The sequence below is a fragment of the Carcharodon carcharias genome, chromosome 11, assembly GCF_017639515.1.
Source record: "Carcharodon carcharias isolate sCarCar2 chromosome 11, sCarCar2.pri, whole genome shotgun sequence".
NCBI classification, from domain to species: domain Eukaryota; kingdom Metazoa; phylum Chordata; class Chondrichthyes; order Lamniformes; family Lamnidae; genus Carcharodon; species Carcharodon carcharias.
The window spans coordinates 151,242,245-151,266,598 of NC_054477.1; the positions used below are offsets into that span (position 1 = coordinate 151,242,245).

General features: G+C 40.2%; 1 protein-coding gene across 3 annotated transcripts in view; it reads right to left on the reverse strand.

The window, feature by feature from the left end:
- LOC121284456 (Krueppel-like factor 5) overlaps positions 1-16,796 on the reverse strand; it is a 37,201-nt gene extending 20,405 nt beyond the window's left edge. Inside the window, exons 1-2 of one of the 3 annotated variants that reach the window (XM_041199931.1) lie at positions 16,437-16,796; positions 3,341-4,208 (exon numbers count right to left, since the gene is read on the reverse strand). In XM_041199931.1, coding sequence (XP_041055865.1) covers positions 3,341-4,208; positions 16,437-16,616 — 1,048 coding nt within the window. In that variant the 5' untranslated portion in view covers positions 16,617-16,796. Of the gene's footprint in view, positions 1-3,340; positions 4,209-14,973; positions 15,108-16,436 lie in introns of those variants that run through there. The other 2 variants (XM_041199933.1, XM_041199932.1) reach the window with 2 other exon arrangements.
- Between the last annotated feature and the right edge of the window lie 7,558 nt (positions 16,797-24,354).

Sequence of the window (24,354 nt, forward strand, 5' to 3'; positions counted from 1 at the left end):
GAAACATTTGCATTTTTTACATAAACCAGACTAGATTGTTTTCAAAGGAGGGGTGAAATGTGTCACGTATCCAGGTGAAGTTTAGCAAAAGTGCGTTTATTTTTCCCAAAGATTACTGGTAAAACTTAGTGCAATGAGAGGGTTTTATTATCAGGGAGATAAAGTCCAAAGACATAATGAAACAATGGGTATTTGCATTCAAAGAGGAAGATATGCATAAAGAAGACTGTTTGTAAGGGAAGGCATTTTTATAATCTTACACAAGCGTGTAAAAAGCCTTTAGCATCTATGGCTCACACTGCTGTCCTCAAAGTACTGAAGTTAAGAAAAGTCACTTGGAATTGGACTCATTCAGGGTATCATATTTCTTGACTGGTGGTCCTTTAAAATCTGTCTCTTACTGTTGCCTTAACGAAAATGTAACTGGGAGTTAGATTGATTGGGGGATTTAGAAGTTACCACAGTAGTAATTTGCAGATCTATGTATATATTTGAAATAATTTATCTTACTAATAAATGTTTAATCTAGTTGTATAAAAACCTATCAGACTTGGTGGTCTTATTACTACTGAATTCAAGGCACGCACCTCAAAATTTATACAAATTGAAAATTAGTTGCGATTGTTGTTTCAAGTTTCCCTCTGGGTTTTGAGCAGCTCAGCATTTACCATCAGCTGTGTGTAAAGAACATATCTTTTTATTTCTGTTGGGCTGTGGATTAAAATTACAGTGGCTGCAGTTTGAAAGACATGACTACTGGAACATTGTGAAGGATATGTAAAATGTTGCTGTCCTGAAACAGAGTGTGCCATGAAAGTCAGGATGGTGCTGAAGAGTCCAGTCTAATGGGGAACTGCCTGGCAGTTTACATTTTAATTGGTTCCTAACCAGGTGACCAGGGTTTGTGTGAGACCAGTGCTGCAGAAAAAAAAGCTTCTAGCCTGAAAAGAGAAAAGACCTAAAGCCTCTTTCCCGTGTGTAAGATTCCAGTAATTCTACAATAATAGCTAGCTGTTTTTTTCCCCCTCTTATCTCTATAGCCTGCTCTCGCTATAAAGAGTCCTTGTCAAGAGCAAAAGGGGAAATTCACCAATAGAGACATTGAACGGCAAGTGCTCAACCAGTGAACTAAAGATTGAAAGTGCTGGAAAGGTCACCTCATGTCGTCAACAAAAAACTGAAAGGAGTTTGGAAGACATCAGTCAAAATCAACCCATCGAATCCAGAACTGGTGCTATTAAACTGTTTTACCCCACGCTTAAAATGTTTATGTGTCTTATGTGTCTTGTATGTGTGTATAGGGATTTAAGAAGGGGTAGAATTTAGGTTATAGGGTTAGAAAATAGCAGTTCATATGTCTTTCTTTTGCCACTGGTTAAAGACAATTTGTCCAACAAACAGATATTTACTTATTAAGTTTGCAAACCTGGTGCTCATATTCTGTTAACCTAAATTAAACAATTAGGTGGCTTGATCAAACTTTTCACATTAAATAAAGAAATGTTCACCTTAAGAAATTAAATGAAGTAGTTCTAAGGCACTTGACTTCTGAAAAAAAACATTATTGTTCCATTTAATTCATAATCCAGATAAGTCACGTCCACTATAAGTGAAGATAACTGTACAAGATAACAAACCTGAAGGAACTCAATAACTCCTGGTATCAGAAAACTGTCCTTGTAGAATCTCATAGCCAAGTTCCACATTACTCAAAAAGTTTCTGCTCCCATGTTCATACTTCAAGATCCAAACTACTTCCAATTTCTGCCTAAAATGCAGTCTAAGCTAACACAATTAAATCTTGCTTGACTAGAACTACTTCCAGGTACCTCCTGCCTCTGCTCAACACTACTCCTGCATAATGCACATAAAGCTGCCATAAATCTTGGGAACAAGAGCTATAGCTGACTGGCATTGCCACCGTGCAGTTTGAAGAAGGACAAGCTCAAAATTCTTCATTCTTCATTGCTTATACCTTACTCCATACAGTACTACTCTGAATAACTCAAATCAATTCAAATCAGATCAATAGTGCAGCAACAGCGGAGAGGCAGTGGTGAAGTGGTATTGGCACTGGACTGGTAATCCAGAGACCCAGGGTAATGTTCTGCGGACCCAGGTCGAATCCCTCTATGGCAGAGGGTGGAATTTGAATTCAATAAAAACCTGGAATTAAAAGTCTGATGATGACCACAAAGCCATTATCGATAGTTGTAAAAACCCATCTGGTTCACTAATGACCTTTAGGGAAGGAAGGAAATCTGCTGTCCTTACCTGGTCTGACTTACATGTGACTCCAGGCCCACTCTGACATGGTTGACTCTTAAATGCCCTCTTGAATTAGGGATGGGCAATAAATGCTGCCCTAGCCAGTGACTTCCACATTTTATGAACGAATAAAGATAAACCCAAAACAAAAAGCTGGGGAAATTTTGAGAGGTGGGGTAGGGATAAATGGAAGTGGAAAAAAACCATAGGAAGAGGAAGGCTTTTGAAATGCTCTTTGAAAAGAATTGAGGTGGCCAGGGAATCGGCCTCTAGTTGGGGTGCAGACAGGCTGTTTAGTGCTGCACACAGATTTTGAATATAATTCTGTGAACAAATCATTTTCTAGTCAATATGTACAATCTACAATCAATGTGCAACCCACAAATTGTTTACAACACGATTCAGCCATACAGTGATTATGTTAAGCTAAATCCAAAGGATTTCCATTCCCATTCACTAATTGCCAAGAAACCACCCTTTTCAAAATAAAATAGAATTAAAATAAATCCATCCTTTTATTGATGAAAAATGCAACTGTTAAAGGAAATGCATCAATCTTTAAACAAGCAAGTTTCCAAGCAGCAGGTACTTTAATTATTATTTGGAAAAGCATTGCACAGGTGATCTTTCCTGTTTTAATTATTATGTTTTAACTTAATTTAAACAGCCTTTCTGAAATAAAAGCCAAAGACTATCGGCCATATCCTAAGGGAATATGTTTACACATGTGGGCGAGACCAAAACTCGAGTCATAAACATAAGCTAGTCACTAACAGGGAATTCAGGAGAAACCTCTTTACTCAGAAAGTAGTTAAGAATGTGGAGCTCGCTGGCACAAGGAGTAGTTTGGGTGAAGCTTATCGATGAATTTAAGGGGAAGCTAGAAAAAGCACATGAGGGAGAAAGGAATAGAAGGATCTGCTGCAAGGGTTAGATGAAGTAGGGTGGGAGGAGGCTCTTGTGGATAATGAACACTGGAAAAGACTAGTTGGGCCAAACAGCCTGTTTCTGTGCTGCACATTCAATGTAATTCTATGCACTATGTAATTCCTTTTAAAATTGTACCACAGACCTGGAAAGTCACAGTGATGAATCCTTCTCTTCTCCAGCTCTGGGTTGTTTCTCCGGTTGAACTTAGGTGGTGGCACATTCTGTTGCGTTACTTGCAGGGTTGCTGGGAGGGCATGGGCTCCAGTGGGCGACCCCAACTTGCAGGCAATAGAGGCGGCATATGATGGAGGTGGCGTCATGTTTTGCAGCAGTTCTGGTTGCCTGTCGGGGCTTCCAGGCTCAGAGTTTGGTGGTGAGGGTGGCAGGTAGGTAGGCTGCTGTGAGAAGAAAGGTGTTGACCCAGTAAACGTGCCCAATGAGATCGAATGGTAGCGTTTCAATGCTGTCTGTGGCTGCACCGTGGCGAGCGTGTTCATGCCAGTCATTCCTGTTGATACGGAAGCATTGGTAAGGTTGCCCATGCATGCCACGTTACTTTGTGCATGAGAAGCGTTACCAGGAATGTTTACCAAGTCTGGGGAGCTCAGTAGCTGGTACAACTGACCTTGTTGCGGGGATGCAGGGAGATGCATTTCAGGGGAAGGCAGCTCCTGCTTGATAAACGCAGTGCTGATGTCGGTCGACTGTGAAGTGTTAAACACACTGGTGAACTCTGGCAAGGCCTGGGTCGTCAGTGTTCTGTTTGCCTGGGTAAAAGCAGTAACCACCTCTGAATGGGGCTGAACCATGGACGGTCTCTGTGGCTTACAAAGGCCAGTTCGCAGATAAGTGATGTCAGGCAGAATCACATTGATGTTGACACTGTACGGTGAGGTCCGTTCGTCCTGGAAAAATTCATCCACCACCGAGGCACTGTCCCTTCTGTACTTCTTCACTTCTGGGACTGGCAGCGGCTGGGGAGACAGATACTTCTCCATCTCACACCTAGTCTGCATGAAAAGTAAAAGGCAGTACGGAATGAATATGAAAGCAAAAAAAAAAAAGGCACAAATTGAAAAAAAAAAGTACAAAAGCAAAGTGCATTCAAATTGATCTCGCTGAAGAACTGCCAATATAAAAATCTGTCAATATTTTTGTTTTTGTTTCAGATTTCCAGCATCCGCAGTATTTTGCTTTTATAATATTAAAATCAAGCACAGGCAAGACACAAATATCAATTCTTATAAGGTATGAGCATTTTAAACACCTGATTAAAAAAAAAGTGCTGACCCAGACAAAATATTTTAAAATTGCAGCCTTAAAGCAGCCACTGCTTTGAGGTACAGTCTCTCAGCCTCTCTGCTGAAATACTGGAAAGACAATCAGAACTGCACCAGCCGAGCCATAGTCAGTGATGTTGATTGACCAAGACTAAATTTCAAAATGAAACTGTTTAACTTGGACACCACTGTCCTATAAAGCCTAGTCTAGTCAATATTCAAAGTTTTTCCACTTAGATGTTTATAACATACATAGATTATTTACCAAATGATGTTAAACATTAATAAAACTGCAAGGAGATGAAAATGAACAATCATTGTTCGGTTTCAAGATGATTGCATTATTCCAGTTAACCTTGTTTAAAATGAAACTGATGATTTTATCTTAAATTTCCATCATTGAAGTTTAAGCGTTTTATCTATTTTTTAAAATTCTGAAAACTGTAAATTGAATGCCGAAGGGTTTTAGGACCTCAAGGTTGGCTGAATGTATATATTTGTGCCAAGCTCCCTGCCCCTTTTGAGCCTGGTCCTGGGAGCTTATCAAAGAGATGACATGAGAAATGGCATGTGCTAGGCAGCTGCTGCAAAAACGAATACGACGCACAATCTAAAGACAAGTAAAGGTAGTTGAATGTGGGGTCAAATTTCAGCCACTCCAAAGGGCAGCAAAAAAGTAGTTGGCAAAAAAATATGCAGAGGCAGGAAACGGGATCTCTGGGCAATTGATGGAAATGAAGCAGCACCCAATTTTCAACAGTTTGACAGCTGGCGCAGCTAGAGTTGCTGCTGCATGAAATGTGCATGAGGACTGCGTCACTTGAAACTTTGAGAGCCCTCCCAAGTGGATAGGAGGATCTGGTGACTGAAATGTTGAGGGAGGGAGAGATTTTCACCATCAGCAGAAGTGTTGTCCCTGCCCTAATGTCTCTCTAAATGGCTTAGGTGTCAAATGTTGCCTGATATCAATCCTATGAAACACCTTGGGATGTTTAACGAAGTTAAAGACACTATATAAATTCAAGTTGCTGATGCAAGTTGGCTACAGGTGTCTTTTCATCTACGATGAACTAAGTACTGTTCAGAAGCTCAAAGAGGTGGCTGTCCTTAGTCACTACAGATACTGTAATGGTGCTGGTGCCCGATGACTTATTTTATCTTGTACCGCTTATTTCCTATATTACAACAGTGACCACACTTCAAAGTACTTCATGGCCATAAAGTGCTTTCAGACATCTGGTGTTCACTATAAAATTACATGTCTTTATTTTCACTCAGCCAGGAAATAACATGACTAAGGCACTCTAAAACCAACCTCTATCATTGATTTGAACTAGCATCTTCCTGTAGAAATTGTATTGCTAGTTTTGCTATGTTCCTTCACACACCTCTCTTTGTTCTGCTGAAGTACAGTGCTATCACTTTGCCAGTGTATGAGCAAACAACATTCAGCTAAGTCAGCTTCCAATTAAACCAACAACAAAAACATTTCCGCAGAGTTAAAAAGCAAACTGGTCTGGACATTATTCGGAGTGCTTTAAAAAAAGCTTGTACTAAAAAAGCATGACAAAACAAAAACAAAGTCTAATAAACCTTGGCCACTAAGGGTTCTATCACTCCTTAGCTCCATCCCACTTGAGTAAAGTGTGCATCTAGCTCAATCACATTCGATGGACAATGGTGCCAACTGAAGCTCAGCTGAGCCAGTTCAGTTTGGTTTAAAGTGCCTACCATAAAAATATGTTCAGCACAAAAGTGGCATAGATTTGATTGTATGGCTCTTAGCCAGATTTTGTGGTCCGCTCACACCTATTGTGCTCAGGACAGAAAATCCACTCTGATTGAACTTGAGAATTCTAGGCCAAACTTTCAGTAATGTACAAATGTCCAATTATTAATCGTGGATTTCAGGTCACAAAATGTTTTATTTTCAATTTTTAAAAAAGCACAAAGGCAACTCAACTTCATTCCCAGACATAAAGGCACTGTCATAGAGTGGGAAGAATTTGATCTGTGCCTGTGGATCTCTGGACCGAGAGTCTCTAATCTCGATAAAGCCACCTTGGGGAAATGTCATACATAGGCTATATGAGAGAAAGAATAGAACGGTCAACCTTAGCTGATTTCACATAACATAGGGCTATATTAGGCCCCGATTGCAGGTTGGAGATCTGTGCATAACTGATTGCCTAGGAGTTAGATGGAGAAACTTTTTCCTCGGTCTTACCATTCAGTAAATGCTTTCTAATGGGTAAAATAATGTGTTTGGAGTGAAATGCAGTGTAGATTCAAATCTGAAGGTGCACTATACCAAAGTCTGGTAGAAAGCTTGTATTTTGCACAGCGTGTGTGTTACCACCTTTCTAAGTTAGCACTAGGGATTTGACTCACAGCAAGAGAGAGCAAAATATAAAATCATGGCAAACTGATCACTGTATGGGGTTTTAGAATAAAGCTTTTGCCTTAGTTGCAAATCAGGAATTTAACATCAGTATAATAGCGTTTGAAATTTGTGAATGTAAACCCCCCCAGCACATTTTATAAAAAATGCCATATGGTGATTGGCAATTTAATGCCATTGAATATGCCCCATATATAAAATGACTGGGTAGCTCTGACCTTAAACCCCCAAGGATCATTTCAACGATAAAGTCATTAAGACCTTAATGAGTGTAATCGGAGTTGTTTGCAAAATACAAGCAGACTTTAAGGAAAATAAATTTAGAACATTATTTTCCATAACAAAAAATAGAATCTTATATGAGTTTGGAGCTGAAGAGATATGTTTGATGCTTAAGTTGGTTCTTCAAGGTCATTACTGACACATTAGAAATTAAGACCATAAGACATAGGAGCAGAAGTAGGCCATTCAGCCTATCAAGTCTGCTCCACCATTAAATGAGATCATGCCTGACCTGATAATCCTCAACTCCACTTTCCTGCTTTTTCCCCAAATCCTTGATTCCCTTACTGATTAAAAATCTGCCTATCTCAGCCTTGAATATACTTAATGACCAAGCCTCTACAGCCTTCTACGGTAAAGAATTCCACAGATTGACTACCCTCAGAAAAGAAATTCCTCCTCATGTCTGTTTTAAATAGGCGACCCCTTACTCTGAGATTATGCCCTCTGGTCCTGGACTCTCCCACAAGAGAAAACAACCTCTCAGCATCTAGCCTGTCAAGCCCCTGAAGAATCTTATATGTTTCAATAAGGTTGCCTCTCATTCTTCTAAACTCCAATAAATATAGACCCAAATGACTCAACCTCTCCTCGTAAGAAAATCCCTCCACACCTGGGATCAACCTAGTGAACCTTCTCTGGGGTGCCTCCAATGCCAGTATATCTTTCCTGATATAAGGGGACCCAAACTGTTCACAGTATTCTGGGTGTGGTCTAACTAGTGCCTTGTACAATTTTAGTAAAACCTCCCTATTTTTTTACTTCATTCCCTTTGAAATAAAGGCCAACATTACATTTGCCTTACCTATTATCTGCTGAACTTGTATGTTAGCTTTTTTGGGATTCATGCACAAGGACTCGCAAATCACTCTGTGCTGCAGTTTTCTTCAGTCTTTCTCCATATAAGTAATATTCAGCTCCTCTATTCTTCCTGCCAAAGTGCATAACCTCACACTTTTCCACATTATATTCCATCTGTCACATTTTGGCCCATTCACTGTCTATATTCCTTTGTACGCTGTGTCATCCTCACCACTTGCCTTCTCACCTGTTTTGGCAATAGTACATTCATTTCCCTCACCCAAGTCATTCATAAATATTGTAAGTAATTGTGACCCCCAGGACTGATCGCTGTAGTACTCTACTCCATGTTACCATCTTGAAAATGCCCCCCCGTATCCCAATTCTCTGTTGTCTATTAGTTAGCCAGTCCTTATCCATGCTAATATACTACCCCCAACACCATGGGCTCTTATCTTATTAAGTAGCCCTATGTGTAGTACCTTATTGAATGCTTTTTGGAAATCCAAATATATTACATCTACTGATTCTCCTTTATCTATCCTGCTTGTTACCTCCTCAAAGAATTCTAATAAATTTGTCAGGCATGATTTCCCCTTTCATGAAGCCATTGCTGACTCTGCTTGATTAGATTAGGTAATTCTAAATCGCAGGTCCCTTCCCTTGCGAAGGGTTAAAAGAACCACATCACCGTTTGCACCTAACTTTTTTTTAAAATCACAACTTCAGAAAATATTTAAAGACTCTGTCACAAAACTTGGCATTGGGATGGGCTTTCAAAGCAAGCTATTTAGAAATTGAACATTTTCAAGTAAAACTTCTAAACACCCTTTATATAGTCATGGCTGTATCTAGACAACAGTCTATTTTAAAAATAAAACTATTGTACCCATTTAACAATGCTCACGTTCTCTTTATTTAAAAACTGACTGGAGGAACGCATCACGTGGAAGACTTCAATTTTAATTTTTTTTTCTGAAACAGTGAACTTTATCTGTACAATTTCCCAAAGATTAACAGGTAGGAATAAATAAATATTGTGTTTAGATTGCTCACCTTTCCAACATTTTCTCTTAAGATATACAGGTAACTGGAACAGAGCTGGGCTAATGTTAATTCTACAAACAATTCAGATTGGAGAATAAACTGTATCTGTCCAGGTGCAGAAACTTAAGAATGCCATGAACTGTATTTGAAATGTTACTGCATGTAAAGGTTAATGTTTAATGAAGCTGATACAGTTGCAGGAACAAAAACAATGAAAGAATAATTTAAAATGATGAATGTGCTATAATGGTTTGTAAACTCGGGTCACAAGGAAACATTTGGCTGCAGGTTCTCTTCAAACTTTAGAAGTATGTTCTGAATCTTAGAATCAAAGAATAGCAGCACAGAAAGAGGCCACTCGGCCCATCAAGTCTGAGCTAGCTGTTTAAAAAAGCAATGCAGTTTGTCCCATTCCCCCCCAGTTTTTGTCCCCATGTTATATCTTTCTTTACTTTTGAAGTCATGGAAACTTGAACAAACTTATAGTTTTAAATATTTCATTTGTGCTTTTTAAAATTGTACAGCGTCTGGAATGAGACAGAGATCAAAGGCAAGAAAGAAGGATGAAGGCAACACAAGAGAGCAAGTGAGAAACAGGAACAGGTACACATGGAGACAGCAAGAAATTTAAAAGTAAAAACATTATCCAGTTTTGACTGACTCAGATTTTTTAAACTAATTATGTCACAGATGGCATTAGAAAATCTCAAGCATTAATTTGTGCCCCAACTTAAACTAAACAGCAATGATTTCTTACTTTTTAAAACCGCTTAATGCTGTCTGGTGGCTTTATTATTGTGCTTTGGGTCGTTAATGGGCAACTAAGATTAGAAGACAAGGAAATGCCTGACCATCTTCCTTGTGTTTAATATGGCTAGAAGATTATTTAAAGACACAATGTTCAGTAGTGCCTGAACCACACATTTACTCACTGTCCTCTCCATCCCAAAAGTGAACCATATTTAAAAAGTATAAAAAAAACGCAAGCATATTAAAACCCAATGTGTCTAGCCATTCTCTGCATAACTGTCACTGAGAAAATTATGACTGACCTTTTACAGAACCAGAATTTAATTTGTGGATAGTGAACAGGAAAAAATAATTACACAGGTTATAAAATTAGTTTCTGTCAGTGTTGCTTTGCTATTTTGTGGAACAATCCATATTAGTACTGCATTCACACATATGTAACAGGTGTGATTAACACATAAGTGCGAGAGGAGCCCCTGCTCAATAGCGGATGCACACAAACTATTTCTGGAGTTACAAAAGCACTGGTTGTAGATACTAAACAGTCATGTTTGCTCTTCTGAATATTCCACCCATTCACCAATGTTACATTTAGAAGAAAAGGAAAGCATTAACTGCAACGGTGAGAAGGCTGAAATTATTCAGAGCACAGTCACACTCAGAATATCTAAATGTTGTTAAACTTGCTTGTGTGATCTTGAAGGGAATGTACAGCGAGTGGAGAAGACGGAAAGAAAGACAGCAAAGTGGAACAATATTTGGTGGACAAACATTTGAACGCCATTAATAAAACCGTTCCCTCAGTATGATTTCTTACCACCATGCCAATTAGATTAGTTTCTCCCTGTTGCTTTTTGTAAGTCATCAGCCAATCATCCTTTCACACAATTGTGTGAATGACCTTTGGTTAAATCTGTTAGTCACTTGAAAATCAATCACTGACTGTAATGTTTATTCATAACATCAGAATTCTAAGAGTAATCATGGCCGGTGAAAGATATATTTTCCCTTTGCTTACTTCAAACCAAAGCTTAATTTATCCTTGATAATCCTTTTTCTTAAATTAGAGGCTGGTAGTCCCTTCAAAGCCTAACCAACAGCTAATATCCCTTAGTCCTTCACTGATCAACAGTTTTAACCTCTCCTAACTTCTTTAGCCTCAACTGAAACCCTCATATGTCAGTGATTGTTCAATTTACTTTCCTGCTTCTTCTCAACATCTCTCTCCAGAGCCCAAGTTCTACCTAAAAGTGCTTTTATAGTTTTTTTCTTTTACTAAGCTTCTCATAGCCAGTTACTAAATGCTGTTAAACCAGTTTTCCATCACCCAATGACACACTTAAACGTTTTTTTCACCTTGGGTCTCCAAGTGTGCTGTTGAGCTAAGAAAACCAATTTAACAATATAAAATGTCAGGATGTAGCTCACGGACACGGGGCTCGTGGGATCAGAGTTGAAATAATAATGGAAAAGCAACTGAAGACTTCAAAACATGTTGATTTCTAGAAAGGCTCGAACACGCTCTTGGACAGAATGAAAGAAAAGGCTTATTTATTGACAGACAACCTCTTGCATCTAGCTTCCAACCTCATTCTCATTTATCTTTCTCAACTTTCTTCATTTGTCAATACTCCTAGAGACAGTGATCCTCTGAGCTTCACATGATTGTTCTTTCAAAGCTCCAATTATACCCTGTTACACCTCTCTTCCTGCTCCCTACATCCTATGATGCAGGAATAAAGAATCATCACACAGTCTCACCTACATTAGCTGAGTGTTCCTTAGGGCCTCAAAAACAATGAAATACTTTATCTTATCTTCAAAATATCCTTTTAAAACCTAGACACCTAGTCACTACATCCACATTTACTTTGTATACTTTGGGAACTTATCCTGCATTTGGTTTCTCTAAGAAAGTTTAAATACAATTTAAGCATACCACAATAACAGATTTTTAAAGACCTGGAATAGTACTGAAATAGAGCTGAATGACATACGAGGGAGGAACATTAACTAGTCAACTCTAACTAGGCTATGTTAAACAGAAAATATCCTTTACAACAATATGCATTTATATAGCACCTTGAGTGTAGCAAATCATCCAGTGCCCTTCACAGAAGCATTATCCAGCAACATTTTACTCCAAGCCACATAAAGTGATAATAGGACAGGTGTTTTAGTCAAAGAAATAGGTTTTAAGGAGAATTTTCAAGGAGGCAGAAGAGATGGCTGGATAGAGTGTTTTAGGAGAGAATTAGGGCTGCTAATATTGGGAAATGGAAATGGGGGGGGGGTGCACAAGAGGATAAAAGTGGTGGAGATGTTGGAGGGTGATAGGTCTGGAGGAAGTTAAAGGGATTGGAAGGGGTCAGGGTAGAACCGTGGAGAGAAATGAACATTAGGGTGAGAATTTTAAAATCGCACAAACACTAATCTTAACTCTACAGGTTGCCTGAAATGAACTTTTTAAAATGACCTTTGAGGGCCAGACGATAATTGCTTCCAGCAGTCAGTATCGGAAATTGGAAAGACTCAGGTTCCCACTCAGTACAGTAAGGGCTAACTGCTGAAAGCCACAATTTCCACCCTGAAGATGCATAAGCACATACCTGGAACTTCAAACGTTAGGAGAAAAGTTTATAAAGTATATAGAAAGGTTTATGGCAAGGAGGAGACGATTTGGATGACATCATGTCTGCACTGGCTGAGAAAGGCCTGTCCAATCTAATTCCAACTTCCAGCTCTTGGCCCATAACCCTGTGGGTTGTGACACCAAGTACATTCCATTTTTTAAAAAATGTGATGAGGGTTTCTGCCACCTTCCACCCTTTCAGACAGCGAGTTCCAGACCCCCATCACTCTCTTGATGAAATAATTACTCAACTCTCCTCTAACCTTTCTATCAATTACAATAAATCTGTGCCCCCAGTTAGTGCCATCTCTGCTAATGGAAATAGGTACTTCCTGTCCACTCTATGTAGGTCTCTCATAACTCCCTTAACTTCCTCTGTCCTAAAGGGAACAACCCCAACCGATCCAATCTTCCTTCAGATCTAAATTTCTCCATTCCTGGCAACATTTCTTTTATACTTTCATGGGATATGATCATTGCTGACAAGGCCAGCATTTCTTGCCCATTCTTAATTGCCCTTAAAAAGGGTGGTGAGCCACCTTCTTAAACTACTGCCATCCATCTGGTGTAGGTGCAGCCAGAGTGGTGTTGGGAAGCAAGTTCCAGGACTTTGACCGAACAACAGTGAAACAATAGCAATATGGTTCCAAATAAGGATCGTAAATCTCCTCTGTACCCTCTCTAATGTGATCATATCCTTTCAGTAATGCGGTGACCAGAACTGTTCGCACTCCTCCAGCTGTGCCCTAACTAATGTTTTATACCGTTCCAACTTACCCTCCCAGCTCTTATACTCGAGACCACAGCCAAGAAAGGAGAGTCATTCGTAACCCTTCTTGCAACATTTTCTACGGGTCCTGCTGCCTCAGGTTTTTAAAAACTCCTTTGCTCTTCTTTCCACCCCTCCTTACCCCCCACATACATTTATTTGCCCAGCGGCAGATTTATTTCCAACATCATTCATCAGGAGAAGTTAACTTCAAATTCACAATACGTACACACATGCCAATGTGCGCTCTTTGCTTTTCAATTTCTCGTAAATTCTGGAATGAGAAATCGGCAACGGCAACACGAGACAAAAATTATGCAACCCAAACCAAACTAAACTCTGTACCCTTGAACGATTTGTAATACATGGGAGAAATCTTAAAACCTAAAATTTTTAATGCAGCCAGAAGTTACAAGGTTAACCTTGGGACATCCACCTTCACAATTAAGATATATTTATAACCAAGTATATGAAGAAGCCGTGCACTGAGCAAACCTTGTACAACATTTAAATTGTTTGAAAGACAAGGCAGATATGCTAGTGACATCAGTGGAAGAGTTAAAACAAACCTGCTTCAGCTGATGGCGTGCAGCTAGGTGCCATCACAAGGATTTAGGTGCAATAATGGTGGGCGTGTATATTTTTATACTAAATCCACTTGCACTGCTCAAAACAAACTTAGCAGCATAATTACAGGTTGTATCAGGATATACACCAGCGTGAAGTACTGAGGGTTACTGGCCTTCCACTTTACATTTCACTTTCAATTTGAATCAAGTAATGAACTAACAGTACCACACAAACTTAATATGCATTGCCTTAAAAGCAGCTTTTCCTAAGCAACATTGTTCTCAATAGGTTAAACATGTCCAGTAACAATACTGCATACAGTTAACACGGGTGCACATCTTTCATTGGGATCTACCATCCAGATGAACTTTTGATAAGCTTGCAAATCCAGTCATTCCAGTTGTTTGGTATAGGATTGTACAGAGTCATCTGGAACTGGTACCAGGAATTAGCAGCCACCTCCAGCATACCAGAAACATTTCACTGCATTCGCACAACAGCAACCTAATCCAGTCGCTTCTTGTTCCTGTACTTATTTTGCTCTGATCTTCTGAACTACTTAAATACACAAACTTTAAAATGAGACGCTTAATCTTAAAATGTTTTACGGAACACATCCATATTGCTCAGCACTTTGAATATCCAATTGCAAAATATCGAAGGAATTCAGTCTGGGTTACCCATTGAGTATTGCTGAAAAAAAAGAGGGGGACTTGTTTTTTGCTGAAGCTTTTCGCCCACTTGCCAGCCAATCAGCATTCTCTTCTCATACGGGCAGAATTTTAGGGCCCCGTTTCGGCGGGGCGAGGGCCTTAAAATGCGGCGAGACATTCTAAACCCCATTGGCTTCAACGGGAACGCAAAATCCCGCTGCCGTAAAATTCTGCTCTAGACATGCTGTTTCCCTGGCAGTGGTATTTCCTTGCAAATTGTCCGGCTGAGTGCAAGATGAAAAGCTTTGACAGAAAATCTCTTTTTTCACCAATACTCGAGCAGTGAACTAGCAAACGACTACTTGTTACCGCCTGAGGTGAAACAGCACCTTTTTGTTACGTGGCACGGAATTTATTAAGTTTAAAATAAAACATTCCATTGAAACACATAAATACCATAACTTTTACAGCTTACAGGAGAAAACGTTTGTATAATTCATTGCGAGTCCAAAGAAAAGTCGCAGCAAAACTGCAAGACAGTTGCTCAAATGTTTTCCAAAACAGATCAAAATATCTGAAATAGAAAATACCATTGGGTAACGGCCTGACACTGATCAACACAGTCCGGGGGTGGTGAATGTTCACAGTCATCAGGGGCACATTCATCAAGCACACTGCCATTGAAGATACCAATGCTACATTCCCCCTTCATCTGTAAAAGCTTCACATAATGCCAAATATTTTGGAGCCATACCTCTCCACTACCCCACCCGCTGAGGACAATCAGCTGACTAATGGAAAATCTGATCAATGATTGGGCTTGAACAACTATGCTGTGAATTCCGATTCCATCAACCCCCTGAAAAAAGTTACAAAAGTTTGGTGCTGGCCACACATTTAGAGTCTTCTGATTATAGATCCTCCAGCTGTCGTCGGCATATTTTCAGTGCAGTGGCTCAGGGAGAATTTCAAAGTGCTGGGAAGTTTTTTCTCGTCTCAATGACTCGCTCCGTGGGCGAGGAGAGAGTCAGATGCTTGAATGCTGCATGGCAAGTGCTAAACCAGCTGCAGACCTCACCCAATGACCAAAAAAAAACATAATTCAAAAAATAAAAATACAACACATCTCACCCTCGCCTGATGCATACTCAACATTGTATAGTCTGAGGGAGTTTGAGAACATGTTGAGCCAAACACACTTCCCCATCACTTTAACCCCTTCCAACACAAGACTGAGTCACTCCCACCTGAAACTGGGGAACTAGAGATGCAGTCGATTGTCTGCCAAACTGTAGAGTATCTTCAAATCAGTATCCATTAAAATACAAACTAAACAATGCCCTGACTTTATATATAATCCCAGTGCACAAAAAAAACCAATGAGGTTCCCCTTTCTTAAAGCTTTTAAATCAAGGCGCGGTGAAGTCAATATTGAGAGGTTGCACTAAATCTCTCAACCAGTCACTTGTCCTGCAAGAGTTGGGATTTTGGGACCTGAAGCCTAACGCAAAGTGGGAGACACCCGGGATCACCACAGCAGCTTCCAGTTGCTGGTCATTCAGCCTCGCAGTGTTTACACACGTCTCCCTATCATCGCTTTCATTCACTTGCGTATCGCAAACTCCAATAAACACTATTAGAAGTGAAAAGGGCGGGGGACACTCTGTTCCCCACGACGTGTGGCGTTTACTCCTTTGTTTTTTTTTATATATATAACGTTTTCGGGACAACGGTAACTAGGGTTGTAAAATACAAAATTGGGAAACGTGTTGCAAATCAGAAGCAAAACATTCTTCCATTCCGATACTTCCTGGAAAAGAATCCTAACTTTTTTACAAACTCATTGAGGTAAAAACAAGATGGGGGGGAGGGGGAGGGAGAGAATAGCTTTTGCGATGGGATTATATAAATTTACAAAGTTGGATTTAAAGAACTTTTTTAAAAAAAAAGTTTGACTCGTGTTTGGGCGAGGTGCTGATTCTGTGTAGGTTAAAAAAAAAAGTGTCAGTCAGTGTTAAAGCTCCTCTCCTCTCTCCTCACTCTGGAGACATACCTGGGCCAGGTCGTCCGCCCCGAGCATCCTTACCGCCGGACTCTTCATGCCCTCGAACATCGCCGCCGCCGCCGCCGCCGCTTGCTCCTCCGACTGAAGACTCACCGATTTGAGTTGCGTGAAGACGGGCTCGTCCAAGCTGCCCCCACCCAAACTGCCCCTCAATACACCGCTAGCCATTTGCTTCACACAGTCACAGGGATATATATATATATATATATATGTGTGTGTGTGTCTATATATGTGTGTCTATGTGTGTGTGTGTGGTGGTGGCTGGATTTAATACAAGACCCCTATTTCTGTGCACAAGCCCAGCATCTGCCCAGGTTCCCGCAGCTTTCACTCGCGCCCAGCGACTGCCGACTGTCCAAACATTCTGGCACTTTTTGACACTCTCCCTTCCACTGCGGGATACCAGGCTCCCCCTTGACTGACATGCCAAGCCGCCAATCAGGAGCCCCGCCCCATCCCGGCGACGGGCGGACTCGCCAATCACGGGCAGGGAGAAGGGCGGGCTCTCCTCGAGGCTTGAGGCATCAGGTTACACGTTCACGGAGCAGGGATGCGCTGAGTTAAGACTCGACCTGGCGCATGTTCCAGATGGTTAGAAGAAACCCCCCCTTTTCCCTCCCAACTGTCCTAAGAGTGGAAATTTGCACTTGTTACTTTTGGAGTGGAAAGTTTCTCGGCGTGGCATAGATGTGGCAATTATACTTTTCATCCCCTCCAAAAATCATAAAATCTGTGAATACATTCCAAAACACTTCCAATTGAATGTTACAGAAAGTGCAATAGAATTAAACTTTTCCCCATTACAGCATGTCCCACCCTGAGGTGCCTCAGTACAATTTCAATACTCATGATATTTACAACATGCATTCCACATCAGGCATATAGCCCGAGAGCTTCTACACAGTTTCCAGGCATTTTGTGTAATATGACTGAAAAGCCTTAGACAGTGGCCTTTTTCCCATTGCGTCTCCACAGCAGCTGCCCCAAGCTTTAATAAGTCCCTCAGGACATAATGCAACTATACTTTTACCTTGATAACAAGAAAAAAAAAATGTTCATCAGGGCTTCTAGAAATGCCTTTGAATAAAAACGTATCATGGCGTTCTTTAAACTTTAAGTATATGTGCCTATTAATTGAGACACATCTCAAGTAACTGAAATTAATAGATTTTAAACGCTGGTGTAGGAATTATCCACAAATGAGGTCACAGTTCTAGGAAGACACCTCTATAAACACCCCACCCAAAATCAAAACAGGACAAACCAGGAAATAATACAGGGCCCGGTGAGTTCAATGGCCAGACCGTGCAGCAGCCCAAGGACCATATGTGGGCCACAAACTTCAGTTTAGACATCCTACTGTACATCTTATACATAAGTACAAGCTTCATTTTACAAGGGTGTAACATCTGAGAGATCACATGGTGTTGACAAAGGTCTTAAAGTTTAACTTTATCCCTATGCTCATCGGCCTACATTGGCTTCCAGTCCAACAACGCCTCATTTTTAATGTTTTCACCCTTGTTTTAAAATTCCTCCATGGCCTTGTCCTCCATGTCACTGTAACCTCCATCTGCTCTACAACTCTCTGAGATCTCTGCTTTCTCTAATTCTGGCATCTTGAGTATCCCCAATTTTGATCACTTTACCATGCCTGCAGCTGCCTAGGTACTAGGTACTAAGCTCTGGAATCCCTCCCTAAACCTCCTTACCTTTCTATCTCTCTCTCTCTCCTATTTTAAGAGACTCATTAAAAGCTACCTCTTTGTCATCATAATATCCCCTTATGTAGCTTGGTATCAAACTCTGTTTGATAATGCTCCTGTGATGATCCACTATATTAAAGGTACCACATAAATGCAAGAATGTTGTTGTAAACAGACTCCAATCAATGAGCAACATTACACAATGTGTAAAAGACTAATTTTTAGGGTTTTTGTTTAAACAAACCCAGTCCAAAGCAAGTAATTATTTTGTTTCAAAAAGTTGGTAGGTTCCCATACATAAAGTGCATAAAGAGATGTTATATTACACATGATTTATGTTGCAGTGCTATTGTGTGTAGTGGATCACGCTACATGGTGAGTACATTTTTGCTTCTTAGACCATTAACAGCGTGCCTTGCATGCATCATTATGTGTTTTTAAAAAGTTAGGATTGCTTATCTTGCTATAAAGTTTGTTTTGGCTTGGAACTTCCACTACTGTCTCCCATAGTCTGCCATAATTGGCAGGAATAATTTCGATTGGCATTTTGATCTATCAGGTGCCACTGATTGGACCTGGTAAATATGATCACATATTGCCCAAAGATAAAAGCTCTCCACATCATAACGTTGAAATATACATCATACATATTTGACTGGACTTTTTAATTCCACACAAATCAAAGGAATCCCTTTGCAATAAAACCCAAGTTTATATTTGCATTGTGTCTCGTTATGTTTTAAATATTTGAAAGTGTATCATAGAAATAACTTTGAAGTACCCTGACTTATGTGGCCAAACACAGTCACTATTTTGAGTATCACTAATCCCACAAATAAATCACCAACCAACCAATTTTTGATGGAATTTCTTGAGAGAGGAATTTTTAGCTAGGGTACTGGGACATGCAGGTTAAGTGATGCCATGGAATCTTTAATCTTCACACCACCAGCCACTTTAATCTTCATGCTTGTTTGAAAGTTCTGGCAATGAGTTATTCTTCCAAGCGACTTTGACAATCTGCTCAGACTGACAGAGACTCAAGGACGTTACATGTGGGCCACTGCTGAATGGAGTTGAGGTCAAAGGTATTTCACCGCATAAACTTCTCTACAAGGGATAGGTCATATGGCATGGTCCAATAGAATGAAGTGTTCCGTGGCAATATGGCTAAATCCATCCTTTGCAACACTGAGGACAGTTAACCCTCAACATATCATAATACTTGGTGTTTTGCATACTGAGGGTCTACACACAGATATATTTACTTACAACGAAAACCACTTTGGAAGCCACACTGTTTTAGAGAAGTAAATATTAAGCTTCCTAAAACCACATTATATTAAGACTATACAGAAGTAAGCATTTGCAATAATGGATCAGTTTCCTCAAGTGCGTAACATCCATTATGCATTTTAGGAGTTACAAGCTTTTCATACAAATGATAGTATTACAGTGTCTGCAATTCATGGATTAATTATGCTAATTTCTAAAGCTTCTATGGAATGTTTGTAATGGATCAACCATTTAATGAGTTTCTCTACATTAAATTACATACATAAAACCTATTGAAATATTTTAGTAAGATAAACACTTTCCGTGGTACAGATGTTTAGGGTTCTGTCTGCCTGCCTTGGCCCAAGGACGTATCTTCAATTGGTGATGCAAAGGTGAGCTTAAACAGGAGAGTATCTCTAACAACCTGATCATTTAAATAAAGATAAAATGCAGCAAAATAGTAACAAATAATTTATTTATGCATCTTGGATTGTATTGAATTTTCAATTGGTTGAAGGCATAATCCTAAAATAAATAGCAAGCAAGAAAGTCTTATTAAATGTTATTAATTGTTGTACCGGGAGTTTCACATACCGCCTTTGGATAATGTGTTTTCTGCAAAGGAAATGTGCTCCAAATTATGCAATTTTTAAACAGGAAAAGCAGTATATCTTATCTATGTGTTATGACCGATGCAGTTAGTAAAGCAGAGTTATTTTAAAAATCCCAGAGGGAAACTTTAAACAATTGTCATAACCAATAATTGTAAGTGTTATGTTTGAGTTGCTACTCTGAACTCAGGAATCAAACCACTAGTTCTCAAGGTTTTACATCAAACTAAAGGAAATATTTTATTAATTTACACAGGTTAAAATATATGTACACATGGCTACAAATTACTACAATCATAACTTTAAACAAATTCCCAAACTAATCGCCATTAAGGCAACAGCAACCCATAGACTTAACCAAACACCAGACAAAGCACTTTCACCTTACAAATTCAAAATGAGGTTCTTTTCACTGTGGAGCCAGTTGGAGGCTTGCAGCTGCCTTTTGATCTTACGTTGCCTCTCCCTGCACACCCGAAAACTACTGAAGTTATACCTACCAGCCTCATTGAATGTTAATTCTCATTGTATCAACAACCTCTTTGAACTTCAGCTTTTAATAATGAAACCCATTTCATAATAATAATAATAATAATTTCATAATAATAAAAAATAATGATAAAATAAGATAGGTTCTTGATTGGTAAGGGGATCAAAGGTTACGGGGCGAAGGCGGGAGAATGGGTTTGAGAAACTTATCAGCCATGATTGAATGATGGAGCAGACTCGATGTCCTATGTCTTATGGTCTTATAATACCAATTTTATTAGTAATATAAATATATTGCTTGGTAGCTGTTAGAAAGGTGTCAATTTTCACCCTACTTCTTGAATGCTCTATTCAAAAAATGCAAATACACGCTATTTCTCTTACATATCAAAACTAGTACATATCAAAGCATCCTGACTTGCTGGCTTTAATCCAATTAAGGCATACCCACAGACTAAACCTCTATTTTAAAAGAAAAATATTTTCCAAAATATTATATATATTAATAGCTTCATGACACCAAGGAAAGATATACTGGCATTGGAGGCAGTCCAGAGAAGGTTCACTAGGTTCATCCCAGATATGGAGCAATTTTCTTATGAGGAGAGATTGAGTAGGTTGGGCCTGTACTCATTCGAGTTTAGAAAAATGAGGGGAGACATTCTTGAAACATATAAGATTCTTAGGAGGGTTGACAGGGTAAATGCTGAGAGCTTGCTTCCCCTTGCAGGAGAGTCTGGGACCAGAGGCATAATCTCAGAGTAAGGGGGGCATCCACTTAAAACAGAGATGAGGAGGAATTTATTCTCTCAGAGGGTTGTCAACCACAGAGGCTGTAGACATTGGGTCATTAAGTATATTCAAGGCTGAGATAGACAGATTTTTAATCAGTAAGGTAACCAAGGGTTATGGGGAAAAGGCAGGAAAGTGGAGTTGAGGATTATCAGATCAGCCATAATTTTATTGAATGTCGGAGCAGACTCAATGAGCCAAATGGTCTACTTCTGCTCCTATGTCTTAAGGTCTTATTTCTCCAGTATACATCTTCATTTCATCCATACCAGAAAAGTAATTATAAAAGGAAAGAGCTGCACTTACTGGAACCAGCCATTAATTGCTTTGGAGAAATCATCTAAAACTGATATTTCATTTGTAAATGAAATAGCATGAATGCCTTGTGCTTTTGGTGTACATAATTGGAGTGGGGAGATTGATATAAACATTTTCACATCCTGGTAGCAGCATCAAAGTCTTCTCGTTTTCAACCTTTCATACTTTAAAATATGGCCCTGTAAGGAATAAACCCGCAAAGTTTGAATTTTGGTCATGTGTTTAATCTCCAGGATGATTGTTAAATCAAGGTTGTACAGTAGTATAATTTACTGATTAGCTGTTAAATCTGTTCACCACCAATAAACTGTTAAAACAAGGTGCTTCTCAGCAGGACTTTAAACATTTGAAAAGAAAGAACAACTTGGGGGCTGGATGTTATGGACCCCCGCCAGGCATTTTTTTCCAGTAGGGAGGCACATAAAATATGATGGGCAGGTAGCCCACTGCCTTCCCGCTCACCTTCTGACCCGATCCCCATAATACTCTAGGTATGTGGGCGCCAAAATTGGCAGATTGCCTGCTGTTTTTAAAAAGATAATTAACAGGCCATTGAGCCCATTAACACGCCAATTGGCCTGTATATTGTGCTGCCCACGCCGCAATATGGTTGATGTGGACAGGCGGGCAGGAGTGGACTGGCCATTTTTTTTATGTCTCACACCCAAAACCAGCATTTCCCATCTTTGCGGGGGTGGGAGCAGAGTCGGGCCAGGGTTTGAGTATTCGTGGAGGCAGCTGGCCATTTAAATCACCAGCTGCCTCCACTGAAATGGGATTTTGGTAGGCCAGGAATGTGAAGCCCAGAGTGTGCAGATTAGACCAGGTAAGAGGAGGTCTGAGCATGGTGGATTCATTTGGATAGCTAGGCTACCCCTTTGGAGAGGTAAGGCACCCTTTTGGATAGCGTCCCAGGACACCTTTGGGAGAGGTAAGGCACACTTTGGGATTGTTAAAAGTGAACATGATTATGCACTTTTTACGCACAAACTCATTGGAACTGTCAAGCTGTCAAGGAACTTTTGAAAGATACTAGGTGAGTTGGCTTGAAGAGGTAACAGCAAAAGCTGGTGGGTGAGGGCTTGAGTTGGCATGACTTGGCACCAAGTTGGCATGAGGTATTAGGGACATGGGTTGGCATGGAGGTATGAAGGGCTATGGGGTGTGGGTAGAGGGGCATGTGTTGGCATGGAGATATGAAGGGCCATGGGGTGTGGGTAGAGGGGCATGTGTTGGCATAGGGGTATGAGGGGCCATGTGGATAGGTAGAGGGGCATGGGGGCATGAGGGGCCATGGGGGTGGTTAGAGGGGAATAGGTTGGCATAGGGGTATGTGGGGCAATGGGAGTGGGTGGGGGCTGGGTTGGCATGGATGGGGCATAAGGAGTGTGTGTGGGGGTGAGGGAAATCAGGGGTGGAGGTTTTTTTTCAATTTCAACACAGTACCGGAGCACAGAGGCAGGCCTTCTGCCCAGCTCACCTCCACACCTAGGAGCCTCTGCACTCGTTCCAGGGTCACCCACACTGGCTCCTATTTCAGCACCCACCCCCAAACTGAAAATCCTACCTATGGGCAGATATTTTTTAAAGGTCGGGTTCGCCAAGCTGGGAAACACCCCGACTCTGCATACCTGACACATGAGCGGAAATCTGGGCCTTAGTTTAAGGTTTCAGGTGAAGCATAGAACGTGCTGCTTGCCCATTCCCATTGAAGAAATCATGCACAGGAAAAGGATATCTTAAACAGAAAAGAAGACAAAATATTAATTCACATATGTGATTCACAGGGAGGGCAAGCTAGATCAAATGGAGAATCATCAATAGTGCTTCCATTCTTTTGTCAAATGCAAATCTAATCAGTGAATGAGATCATGGCTATAGTTCTGAATTCACACCATGACCGTTCTGATATTTGCTTTTCTGATGTGCAAGCATTGTAAAATTACTCAATGCACATGCATCACAGAGTAAGGAAGAAAAAAGGCCTGTATCCAGTCTAAAACTAAACCAATGGCACTCTCAAAATATAAGGCTAAGTACTTTTAACTGTGAGTTGAGATGACACTTTATGTCCAATCCCGAAGTAAGCATAAAAATTTAATTCAAGAGAACCAAGCTCTCAGTTATCAGCATTATCAACACCCATCATTCATGTGATTGTTGCGAGTGCTTTTTATTGCTCATGATTCACTCAGGAAGTTCCCAGATATGGACAGCCATGGCTCAGTAGGTAGCACTCTTCCCTCTGAGTCAGAAGGTTGTGGCTTCAAGTCCCACTTCAGAAACTTTGTGGTGATAGTAGGAATTCACTGGTAGGTATTAGGAATGTAATCATCAGATTGGAACTTAGCTTGGTTTTATAATGTTAAAGAAACTACAAGGTCAGCAAAGGGTAACAGGCAATTTGCTGTAAGTGGTTGCTTGATTGAGTGGTAAATTCTGCCAACTAGAAGCTGAGTAAGCAGTAGTAACGTGTTTGACTCTCAAAAGACACAAATTAGGGCCTTGTTTGCAAAAGCACAGAGCCCAAGCTTAGAAATGGGTGAATCACAATTAGAGTGAATTACAAACAGAGTGGAAGCTGAGAATTTGGTGATAGTAGGAATATGAGAGAGAGGAGGAAGGTGCTTTCTCACACCCAACCCAAATGCAATGGAGTTGAAGAAACTGAGGATTTGGGGATAGAGCGGGAAGTTGAGGTATGCTAAAATC